This window comes from Aptenodytes patagonicus, chromosome 4 (assembly GCF_965638725.1).
Source record: "Aptenodytes patagonicus chromosome 4, bAptPat1.pri.cur, whole genome shotgun sequence".
In the NCBI taxonomy this organism is placed as follows: domain Eukaryota; kingdom Metazoa; phylum Chordata; class Aves; order Sphenisciformes; family Spheniscidae; genus Aptenodytes; species Aptenodytes patagonicus.
The window spans coordinates 82,685,376-82,697,565 of record NC_134952.1 but is presented as its reverse complement, the minus strand read 5'-3'; the positions used below and the strand labels follow the sequence as shown (position 1 = coordinate 82,697,565).

At 43.0% G+C, this 12,190-nt stretch overlaps 1 protein-coding gene across 38 annotated transcripts in view; it reads left to right on the top strand.

Moving 5' to 3' along the window:
* The window catches only part of ANK2 (ankyrin 2), a 393,899-nt gene that overhangs the window by 242,251 nt on the left and 139,458 nt on the right, over nt 1-12,190 (top strand). For all 38 annotated transcript variants that reach the window (XM_076337350.1, XM_076337351.1, XM_076337386.1 and 35 more), the window contains 2 exons: nt 2,523-2,621; nt 4,114-4,212. In XM_076337350.1, coding sequence (XP_076193465.1) covers nt 2,523-2,621; nt 4,114-4,212 — 198 coding nt within the window. The remainder of the gene's footprint in view (nt 1-2,522; nt 2,622-4,113; nt 4,213-12,190) is intronic.

Sequence of the window (12,190 nt, the reverse complement as noted above, 5' to 3'; positions counted from 1 at the left end):
GCTTTAAGGCTTCAGTCACGCTGGCCCTCAGCATTTAGAGTGCCGTGCTTGCTTCTGCTGCTGCTTGCCCCGGCTTACTTTATTTAAGGAATTACAGAATTTGAATATGTACAGTAGGAACTGTATTTAGGCTATAGTTTCTTTCTGTAGCCTTTTTACTGGACCTCACGTATTCATTTTGCTGTGTTTTAATGAATAAAAAAAGCCTCTGAGCAACCTGATCTAGTTGAAGGTGTCCCTGCCCACGGCAGGGGGGTTGGACTAGATGGCCTTCAGAGGTCCCTTCCAGCCCAAACCATTCTACGATTCAATATGTTGCAAAGAAACTCACATAATCTTTGCAACAATATTAGCTTTCAGCTGCTTAATGTGGTATCATTAGATATGTGTCTTAGAGGTACGAGTACAGGTATTTTAAGAGATTGCTACTGATTAAGCACTGGGACGAGCCTTGCTTTCTCCTATTTTGGCACGTGGTAAACTAAAAAAGAAGCTTGCCCTCAACTTTTTGCATTCAGAGGCGTGCGCGCGCGCGCATAATTCGTGCGGGCCATGCAAAATTGCAGTTTCGGTGCTGTTTGTGGACTTCAGTCTGCTCGCAAAGAGTGAAAAAGGTTAATAACATGCCATAGCGATACATCAGCTTTGTACAACTGTAAGGAGTCAAAGGTACCGTTCATACTCTCATGGAAAGTGTTGATGACTGAATCTGTGCGATTAGATACGAGAACAGGTCTTTGTTCTCAAACAATGAGAAGAACACTGTGTTTCCCCACAAAATACTATTTCAAAGCTTTCAGCCGCTGTAGGTAGTAATTATGGTTATTGAGTACTCAGCTGAGATTAAAAAAAAAACAAGGAAGATCAGAGCTTTCTGAAATGTTTTCAGCCTGCAAAAAATACACTGACGTGTACAGTGTTCCTCATCTTGATGATTATGGTCAACCTCAACCACGTAATTTTGGCTAAGAATTTACGCTTGATCCAGGGCATGGCACTACTGCCGTCCCTGGGCTCTGCAGCTCAGCAGTAAGAGCGTTCCTCTGGAATAAGGAAGATCTGGTTGCTGCTGCTTTACCCGCATAATGGGATTTGAAACCACATTTCTCATTAACATTTCCTAACTACCAGGCTGTGTAAGGGTATTCTTCTTCTTTTGGCAGCTTGTGAATGTGGCCTTCCTTCAGTTCCTTGGCTTTTCTCATAGTTGCGCTTCTGAATTTGACCACAAAATCTGCCCGTGCTGCTTACGTGAATGTAGAATTGGACGGAGTTACTTCAGAAATGCATCTGGATTGCTGCGTCTGCAGCCATTGGACCCACTCCCATTAAATGCCTCCTGTGAAGTGCTAAGTGCTTTAAAATCCTACTGGGAATTACAAGCTTGAACTGCCTCTGTGGAGGGACGAATAAAAGACCAGAAAGCTGCTTGTTTATTTCGCAATTTAAATGACTACGGACTGCTTTGAGACAAGTAGAGTGATAAAAATTACATAGTGCTAAACTTGCTGCAAGTTACTCAAATATCTGGGTATCGCTTGTGATGCTTGCAATATGGAAAACAGGAGAATGCTTGAGGGCAATGGCAGTATCTGTTGCTGTCACCTGCCTGACATACCATGAAAAATACCGTAGGATTGTGAAAAATAGGTTGGCAATTCAGTTACAATAGACTGTCATTTTCTTTTTTTCCCTTGGGTGGAATAGGGATAGTCGGAAGAGGAAGACCCGGTTTCCGTGGCTGGAATTTGTACGAGATAAAGTATCCTACTCCTATTTAACGTGAAAAGGGTTTAGACGCTAACTTTCTTAGGTTGCTTTTTTTGAAAATCCTAGCTCTTATTTCATTAATTTCCTTTTTGAATGAGGTTACAAAACCTCAAAGTTTAGTGAAGACTTGCTCATCAGAAACCAGCAGAGGTACTGAGTCAAGGATCAATATAACTTGCAAGCCACTTGTAATCGACAACCATTTTGGTCTACTTGTGCTTTTGGCTTTCCGTTCGATACCAGTTATCCCAGAGGAGGGGAGGAGAGTCCAGGGTTCAGGAGAGCTACGTCAGCCTGGAATAATCCTGATTGAATAGACACATCCTCTGTAAATTTGGCTAAGTCCTGCGATTTCTCTATGTTGGTAATACCTCCGTGGGGCTAAATAAAGTTACAGTAAAGAGAAGGCAGATATGCACTCAAATCTTGAAATAATGGGCTCCATGGAGATACCCAAGGTAGTAGCCTGGGGAAACGCGAAACTATCAGAAAGGAAGGAATCTCTTATGGGTCCTTGCAAAACATGGTTTGTTTTGATGTCTTTGTTGCTATGAGAAAAAAGTTATTGGAGAAGTTTGTCACACAGTGCCTTGGCTTAACTAGCCAAGTCCAAAATATCTGACTTATGTAGACAGTCAGCTAAGAGATGTAATAGTATTCCAGCTACTAATCTTCTTCTTCTACAGGGGTAAGGTAGGAATGTGTATCTCCAGAGCTGATATTTGTAATTGATATGGCCCTTGTGCTTACAGAATGGACTCAATGCTCTGCACCTGGCGGCAAAAGAAGGCCATGTGGGACTGGTACAAGAATTATTGGAAAGAGGGTCGGCTGTGGATTCTGCCACTAAGGTAATTCATGCATGTCTGTAAGTTTATTCACAAAAAGGAAAAGTCAAATACATGGGAGAAATTGAGAAAAAAACGGATTAAAGTACGTAATAATATAAATACCTCACTGATATTTAAAATGTTATTTCTATTACGGCCTGCGAGTCTGCGTTCTTTGCTGCAGCTCATCGGTAGTAAATGAAGAGGGACAGGTTATTATTTGTACAGTCTGTTTACAGGGGAAGCGTTAAAAGGTTTTAGCAATGCCAAATTTTTCATTATTTCCAATGACTGGTCCCCATTATAGAGAGAGTGAATATAGCTCAAAAGAGTAGATTTTTTCAAATCTGTGAAAATTGGTAATGGGCTGTATCATATCCGGAGCCTTTTCGCTCAAGGGCTCAATGGAAAAAACACCTGTGTGATGATTCGTTTCGCCTTCAGCCTTTCCACAGGCAGGCACACGCGTGTGTCCAAAACATTCAATCAGTATGTTATTTGGCTACGGGTGGTAAATTCCTTGTGATGGGCCGGATTTGTTGGCTTGAACGATGTAATGTTTGACTCCTAGCGTCTAGGTTGGCTGGCTGTGCTCAGCCGTTGCATTCGGTTGCCACCACTGTGTCCCTGCGGCTCTCTTATTTTTTTATGGTACCTGACGCACAGGATCTCCATCAGGGTTAACGCGTGGTCCTCAGCTCAGAGCGCTCCTTGCTGAACTTGTGATTTCCATCATTGATGGAAAAACAGAAGTTCCCTCCTTCAAAAGCATCTTTAAGTCACCCCTCGGTGAAGCTGTTGGTAGAACCACCAGGTTCTAGACAGCACTTTGGGGTTTTGTTCTGGTTTTACGAACCTTGTCTGTTTATTAAAGCCATTTGAATATTGTTCTCCAGATGAGAGATTGGCCTGGAAAAAATACAAGGCTCTTACAAAAGCAGTGGTCTGCTGCACTGCTGCTGTCTTGTGAGAGATTATTTTTATTGTGCAGTGCATCTCTCAACTTAAAGTTGACACCTTTCAAAAATAACGCATTTTAATTTTATGCCAATTAGAGAAGAGAAAAAAAGGTTTATCTTCTGCGTTTAAAAGGTTGCTTTCTGTTACTTAACAGTCAGGTCTTCCTTTTGGGTCTCGTACTGGGAAATCTCATTTTAAATGTGATTCACAGCTTGAATTCTAGGACTCCTAGGTTTCAGCTCCCTTCTACGAGGCGTGATCTCTGGACCTGAACAAAAAAAACCTGTTAGCCCGTACTAAACTTTGCCTAGAAGTTTGTCCCATGCCCCAATCACATTCCATAATTTCACTCAAAAGTTACCTTAGGATGTTAGACAACCGCTCAAGAAATCTCCATGGCTGCTACTACCAGTTCTATCCCGTGATGTTTACGGAACGTCATGGAACTGTGAGGTAAAACTGTACACGAAAAATGAACGTTATCAAGAACTGCTGGCTGAAATCATTCCTAAAGAAGGGTAACGTCTTTCATTTTTTTCCCTCCCTATAACAGAAAGGGAATACAGCCCTGCACATTGCATCCTTAGCAGGACAAGCTGAAGTTGTCAAAGTTCTGGTTAAGGAAGGAGCCAATATTAACGCACAGTCTCAGGTATGATGCTATTTTCCCTTCTCTCTTCTAAAAGTTATTTGGTGAAATTTTATGAGATAGATCTGATGTTAGGCAGTGATTCCAAACAGCCAAGCCTGAGAAATCCATCAAACTGAGGTTTACATAGCATTCAATGGTAAGTAAAATAAAAGTAAATAACAAATTGAAGTCATTTTATACTCATTGTGTGATACAGGAACTCTCACTGTTGTTGAGTGAAATCTTTTAGGAATTCCTAGTGTGCTTTAGTGAATTGTTTCAGAAATTTTTCAAAGCGTAGAAATACCACGTCATATGTTTGAGTTGGATTTGGTGAGCAGTAACCAAGAAGATAATTTCTCAAAGACTTGATCTGTAGAATTGCTTTTCATGGTTATTTGTTGGCCAGAAATTTGCAGATAACTTTACTGCAGGCTTCTGAACTCATTTAAATCAAAAGTTTGGAAGGTACGTTGCAATTGGGGAAATCCACCTTGCGCTGGCAGGCAAACCGACTGTAGAAAGGGCCCTGTTATTTCCGCTGACGTGAAGCTTGTCTGCTCTTCCAAAACGTGCCGGGGAACGTGGTGATGTCGCACGGGCTGACCGATGGCCGGTTCTTCCCTCCCTGGTTTGGGCGAGGCCGTGGAGGCAGCTGCCTGCCGTGATTTCGGAGCTGTAAACAACGTGTGCTGGATGCGCAGTGAACAACGTGCTGCAAACTGGCTGGATGATGGTTTCTTTTCCGAGCTAACTGTCCCGATCTCCTCTGCCCTCCCAAACAGACACGCTATTAGCACCGTAGATTAATTGACCAAGGTATCCTAACAGGTATTTGAGGTACCTGTTATTTCCTCTGTTTAGGATTAGGAACAATTTATCGACTGAATAATGTTTGTAAATGCTGCCTTAACTATGGCAACTGTCTGTAGCTATGAAGAACTGAACAGATGGTATAGACGAGGACTATATATGATAAAGAAACTGCATCTTTCTGAAGCGTCTCGTCAGCTCGTGACATTCTCCAAGTAAATCACCAAGCTCACTAACAGTGTTCAAGCTGAGTCCTAGTGCGTCATTCAGTGACCACAAGTACCTTTTTTGCAGTAATGGTGTAAGCTGAGATGATGAGAAAAACAGGTCACGCTTCAGGGGTAGATTAATCTCAAATCAAATTTTCCTGGCGCTTGCCGTCTATAGGCGAGATAATGGCCCTTAGCCTAATCTTGCCGGGGTACGTGAGCCAGAACAAGAAGAGAGTGATCTGATTTAACAGTGCGGCTGGGAACTACCTGGGCTGAAGAGAGTTTCGGGAAGCATAGCTGGGCCTGTGGGAGATGCTTTTCTCAATCCTCTTCTGTAGCGCATTCCCTCATCGTTAGGAACACAGGCAAGTTTGTAAAGGGTTTTGATTCGTTAGAGTCCCTTCTAAGTCTGCCTCGCTCCACATCTTGCTTGCCCAGACCTGGGAAACTGGGACCTGGAGGGTTTTTTGCTGTTTGATCTTACAAACCTATGATGGACAGTGTAAAGTAAGTAGAGAGCAGGAGGTGAACGAATAGGTTTATAAAACGAATAGGTTTGTCTGTACCTTCGTTACATTTTAAGACAAGAGAGAGAAATTGAAAAGAGCTTTAAGCTGCCTGACTCCAAGATTTTTAGAATATTTTCTTTATTATGCTTTTTGCCCCAAAGCGACTGCTAAAGAGCTCTCGTAGGACAACTGATGGTCAATTACTCCCCGTGCTCTACTTCCATTAAAGATAAGAAATGTTGTAATTCCATTGCTCAAAAAATTTAGCAAACTCCTTTCATAATGACCTAACTGGATGATTTCTTCATACATTTATCAGCCTTTTCATGTGTATAAGAAGATCAAGTAATGTCTTTAATGTTAGGATTTTGAGCATGGTAAGAGAAATAATTGCAAAAATGATACTTTCATGAAGCATTATCCCTCAGAAAGTCTTCATAAAGGCTTTTCCTTATGCTGGAAAAATAAGTGACGTTTTCTAAATCAAAAAATAAAAAAAAAAAATCCTGTCAGAATTGGAAATTGTTTTCACAGGTATTATTTTATACACTACTCTAGTTTTAAACACATTTATCGTTAGCACTGGACGTTCTGTGTGATGTACACAGACCCGCTAACAGGCATTCGCTACTTGAATTAATGAATCGATCTGATGGAGGACATTTTTTCCCCGGTACTGCTCACTGGTGGCCTCCAGACAGGATGAATTCAAACTGCTATGATATGTATGCCCTGGATTTGTGCCACGTTGTCTTAATTAACAAGTCCCATTGACTTGGATGGGAGGGCGAGTCCTTAATGCAGTGTGATCCAGCTGTGGGGGCCTTTGGGTTGCGTCTTTCTGGCCTGCTGCGCTTTTCCAGAAGGGATGGATAATAGCTGCTCCAGGCAGGAGGAAATCATAGAACCATAGAGTCATTGAGGTTGGAAAAGACCTCTAAGAACATCAAGTCCAACCGTCAACCCAACACCACCATGCCCACCAAACCATGTCCCGAAGCGCCTCATCTACATGTCTTTTAAATACCTCCAGGGATGGGGACTCCACCACTTCCCTGGGCAGCCTGGTCCAATGTTTCACCACTCTTTCAGTGAAGAAATTTTTCTTCACGTCCAATCTAAACCTCCCCTGGTGCAACTTGAGGCCATTTCCTCTTGTCCTATCGCTTGTTACTTGGGAGAAGAGACCAACACCCACCTCGCTACAACCTCCTTTCAGGTGGTTGTAGAGAGCCATGAGGTTTCCCCTCAGCCTCCTTTTCTCCAGGCTAAACAACCCCAGTTCCCTCAGCCGCTCCTCATAAGACTTGTTCTCCAGACCCTTCACCAGCCTCGTTGCCCTTCTCTGGACACACTCCAGCACCTCGACGTCCTTCTTGTAGTGAGGGGCCCAAAACTGAACACAGTATTCGAGGTGCGGCCTCACCAGTGCCGAGTACAGGGGCACGATCACTTCCCTACTCCTGCTGGCCACACTATTTCTGATACAGGCCACGATGCCATTGGCCTTCTTGGCCGCCTGGGCACACTGCCGGCTCATGTTCAGCCGGCTGTCGACCAACACCCCCAGGTCCTTTTCTGCCAGGCAACTTTCCAGCCACTCTTCCCCCAGCCTGTAGCGCTGCATGGGGTTGTTGTGGCCGAAGTGCAGGACCCGGCACTTGGCCTTGTTGAACCTCATACAGTTGGCCTCGGCCCATCGATCCAGCCTGTCCAGGTCCCTCTGCAGAGCCTTCCTACCCTCGAGCAGATCAACACTCCCGCCCAACTTGGTGTCGTCTGCAAACTGACTGAGGGTGCACTCAGTCCCCTCGTCCAGATCATCGATAAAGATATTGAACAAGACCGGCCTGAGATGTTCAGAGGCTCTTGCTGCTGCCGCCGAGGGGGCGTTTCCAGTGGAAGGTGTCCCTTTGTAGGGACCGCTCTGTCACACGGTTTCCTGGTCAAAGCACTGTCATGAGCACAACGGCAAACAATTGCGCACGGAGAGAGGGGCGCATGACCTAGATCTGTCTTCTTTTGGGTAAATGTAGAATGCGCTTGGGTAATACCTACTGATAGTATTCAGCACTTCGAATAGCATTTGTGTGTGAGCGTCCACACACGTTCCCATGTAGCTGGTAATTTGAATATGAATGAACAGATGTTGCCTATATGATGGGTGGAAAGGATGTATTTTATTTAGTCGGGGCTCTGAGCAGACTCTGAAGAATTTGGTTCTAATACTGATTTGCCAGAAGCTTCCCTTGGAAGATTAAATAAAAAAGTCATTTCTCTATGCCTCGTGAATGGAATGAGGATAATGAACGCTGCCTTTCTACTCAAGATTGCATCGGCATGCTCAAGAATCACGTGTCATAGAAAATAAATAACTTAGCAAAAAAAAGAGAAGGAAAACAGGAACTTCAAAATTAATAAGGCATAGACGCTTGATTTATGATAAAAGATCAAGAAAGATTCAAGCATACCTAACTATGGCTGGTCAAAAAAGAAAAATATGAAGTTATACAGAAAAATGAAAAGAGAATGACAGAACAGAATATGCTTGAATACTCAAACGCTAAGTTTTTTTTGTCAGGAAGTATGTCATTGAAAAGGTGAAGAGAAAAAAAAGATCGTATCGGGAAAGAGCTTAATTGAGAAAGTCAGAAATGAGGAAAAATGCAAATTAAAGGTAAATTTGAATAAAAAAGTGAGAAATTGTGACTGAAATGCTCAGTTTCTCTTCCTTACGTTTCCTCTCAATTCCATTTTAAAAAACAGATGCTATATTGCCACTCTTAAATCTTTTATGAACAGTTGTTGGTATTGAGGGTATATTACATCCTCTCCTTGGCATCTCTGTTATTTCACACTTTATTTTTTTTAGGCCCCTGCTAAATGCCATTTGTTGGTGGTGATTTAATGCCAGTGAAGTTACTCAGGTTGCTCCGTAACTTCCTCTTTAAAGAACTCGGTATCTGTCAAGGTCATGTCTAGGGATGACAGTTCGCCATACTGACAAAATTTCTTCACTGATGATAAGCCGATAGATAAAAGAGTATTCTCAACTCCAGCTTGTTCAATTTGTTGTTTTTCCTTTCCTTTTCTCCATTAAATTGCATAAAAACGCTGGCCTTTATCAAAACTTACCACCAGTGACATCTGAAACACCACACTGATTTCCCAGTTCCTTGCGACGAGGAAATAACAGAATTATCTCAGAAAATGCTATTAAAAACTTTATAACCACTGAGATTACAAACCCCATCTGTGCTATCTGAGACTGTTAAGCATTCAGGACTTTGATTTTATGGATTTTGGTTTTCTGTTGGATTACTTTGCTTTGCCCTTCAGTTTCACGTCGGCCTTCAGAGCTGTTATTTTGTTCGTCTTCCTCTTTTAAAAAGTCTGTTCCTTTTGAGCCCATACGTCATCACTGCTATTTTTAGAAAAGTAATTTCTATTTTGATACAAAGCCTAATTGCACAGTGATTACTAATTGAATGACTCCACTTTCACCTGCATGCATATCATTTGAGAGCTGACATCTTCCCTGGGTATGTTTCAGGCAAATGCTGAAATGAGGGCAAACCCGGGAACGGCCAGAGAGATCCAGAAGCTGCTGGTCCTTTCTGGCATACCTCCACCTAGAGTTTGACAAGCGCGCGGTTGTTTGGCTCAGTTGGAATCGCCTTTTGCTACAAGTATTGCTGGAGAAAATACATTTATACAATGAGTATCTATAAAACATTCACTTTTTCGACTCTGCTCATAGTTCAGGGAGCAGATCATAGTTCAGGGAGCAGATCATAGTTCAGGGAGCAGATCTGGCTACGCGTCATCAAGTGAAAAAATCAATTTCTGGGATTTCTTTTCTTGATCTGACCATGATTTCTGGTCACCTGTAGATCTGACCAAGCTGCGCTCATTGATAATGTAAAATCTTGTCTGGGGAGTGGATGGTACAAACTGTAACGTAACGTGGGTAAGAGATCTCCTGGGGTTGGTCCCGGCTCTTCCTTTGAGTGTTGATTACATTTCCTTGCAGAGCAGAACAAAGTCACCCCGCGGCATGATGTAACCTTTTGCAATATGTATTCACGTGTGTGGGCGATCCTCTAGGTACTTCTGAATTTCTGTGGGGAATTCAGAAAAAGTCCTCAGGGGGCACTGAAACGTTTCATTATGCAGAACCATGGAAGTGGCACTGGCCGCTTATCACTCTCTTGACACCCACCCATCACACACTTTCGCTGAGCCCAGTGGTATCCTCCTTCCGCAGCTGGATCGCTTCTTTGCCCCAAACCTATTCTTAGTTGTTGCTTGCGCGTTAGAACAGTAGTTCTTTTTTGTAATATTCCTCTCAGTGAGTGTCTACTTTTGCGACATATTAGGAATTCTTATGCCAAATCTTGATCTTTTTTCCCAGGTGGAAGAAACATCACCAGATTTAGCCAGTCCAACCCTTCTCTGATAAATTACCGCTTGTCTTTATTGCTTTCTCTTAAAGTCAGATTGTATCATCCTACTCACGTATAGGCATCGGAGATGTCTGATAACTGGAATATTAGCCTGCCAAATGTGACGATACCCCTACTGCAACAATCTTTAATAACTGAGTCTACCTGTCGACTGTCCCCGGCGGCAACGATGCTGAGCTGTTCTGACCTTACGGAATGGATCCGTCCTGACCTTCCTCCATTCCAAACAAGGTCAAAAAAAGGTTAGCCTCGTGCAAAGAGTTGCGCCTCCTAGGGTGAGGTGATTTGACGAACGTCAAGTGACTGAGGTACAAAGAGCTGAAAAGTAAAAGGCAAAATGAGGAAATATAATTCACTCCTCTTCGGTAACTGTAAGGGAACTATCGTATCCTGGAGTCACCTACAAAAGAAATTATTCCCTTCAGTTTTAAAACTTCTGCGACAGAGTTTAGAACAGAACGTGTTCCCCGTTAGCTGCTACGGTTGTGCTCTGACCGCTGCTTCATCTGGGGGCCCTGACAAAAGGAGGAGCTACCTTTTAATCATCAGGTTATTTAAAGTGACCCAGATACAGAAAGCAAGGATTAGATAAATCAGTCCTTCCCCAAGCTGATCTTGTTATTTAAAAGCCCTCTGGTTTCCTTTTCCTCTGTGTCCTTCTCTAAGCTCATTGCAAACACATTAGGCAAGAAATATTTTTGTTTGAATTTGCCCCCCTTGTGGTTACCGCTTCCTGTCTCGACACACAGGAGATGCTAGCGTGACTGCTAGAGTATTCTTACCCGGACTATCCATCAGATTGAAGCAATCCTTAGAGTAGCACAGAATTTCCAGCCTCCATATGCTTTCCCAAAAATGAGCGAGAAGAGGGCTTGTTGAACATCCGTACTCAACGTTACCACAAAAGCAAAGGGGGGATTTATGTGATTCTCGGAGAAGTCGTCAGCTTGTCTCTCTCGGGATGACCTAGGATTTGCTTTACCAGAGATTGCTCTCCCCGTGGTTTGCAAAGATAATCTTACCTTCAGAATGGAGCATATTTTGCGGAGTATTTGCTACTCCATTATGACAAAAGGTTTTAATTCCACCGACTGGGCTTTCTGCTTTTATACCAGTATATTTAGAGAGCCGGATTTTTAGCTGCTGTATATCAAGAGGAGTCATTTAGCTGCAGTGCATCATTGCTAATGTAATAAAGGATCGGGCCCATTATCTCTTCACTGGAGGGGGCGGGAAAAAAAAAGGAAGAAATGCCTTCTGGAGGATTATATGGATTTTGAGAGATGTAAACAAAAGTAATACATCAAGAGCAATGAAAGAACAGATTTATTTATTCATCCTGCCTTAAACTAGCCCAAGTTTCGGCTGCCTGTCTCTTACAGTGATTATCAGTTAATGATAAACAACCCTTATTCCCGATCTTGAAGTATGATCTCGGGCAACCGTGGGAGCGGAGCCGAGCGGGATGCCTGTGCATGCGCGACTGAAGCGGTGCTTGCAGATTGACACAGCATTGCAGGATAACGGACTGTGAACGTAAGATAATGATTGCTACTATCATCAGCCCATTCACGTGGGACTTTCCCATTTCCCAAATAATTCATACAGTTAAAGGAAAAATAACCCTATGAGGACGCCCGGTTTATGGTGTCACCTGCCGAAGCAGCAGCGTGGTGATGTGGAGGTATGGGACTGGTTGGCTTTCTCTCAAAAGCCGCTCTGAGGATCAGGAGCTCTTAAAGAACGAAGGAGGGTACTGAGCCAGTCTGATGTCTGCCTCTGGGATCCCAGCTGCAGCCGTAAAATAACCGAATGTGTCAGGATCTCAACCGAGAAAGGCTGAAAACAAACCGAAAATATTTACAACCTACGCCTTGGTCTATTTTGTTGACTTGCGGTCTCTGTTAAAGTGCTATAAAGGGACCAATGGTCCAGGCTGAAAGGTTTTAATTTAAACAAATAGTGGGTTTCTTCAGCTAATATTTATTCTTAAAATGCA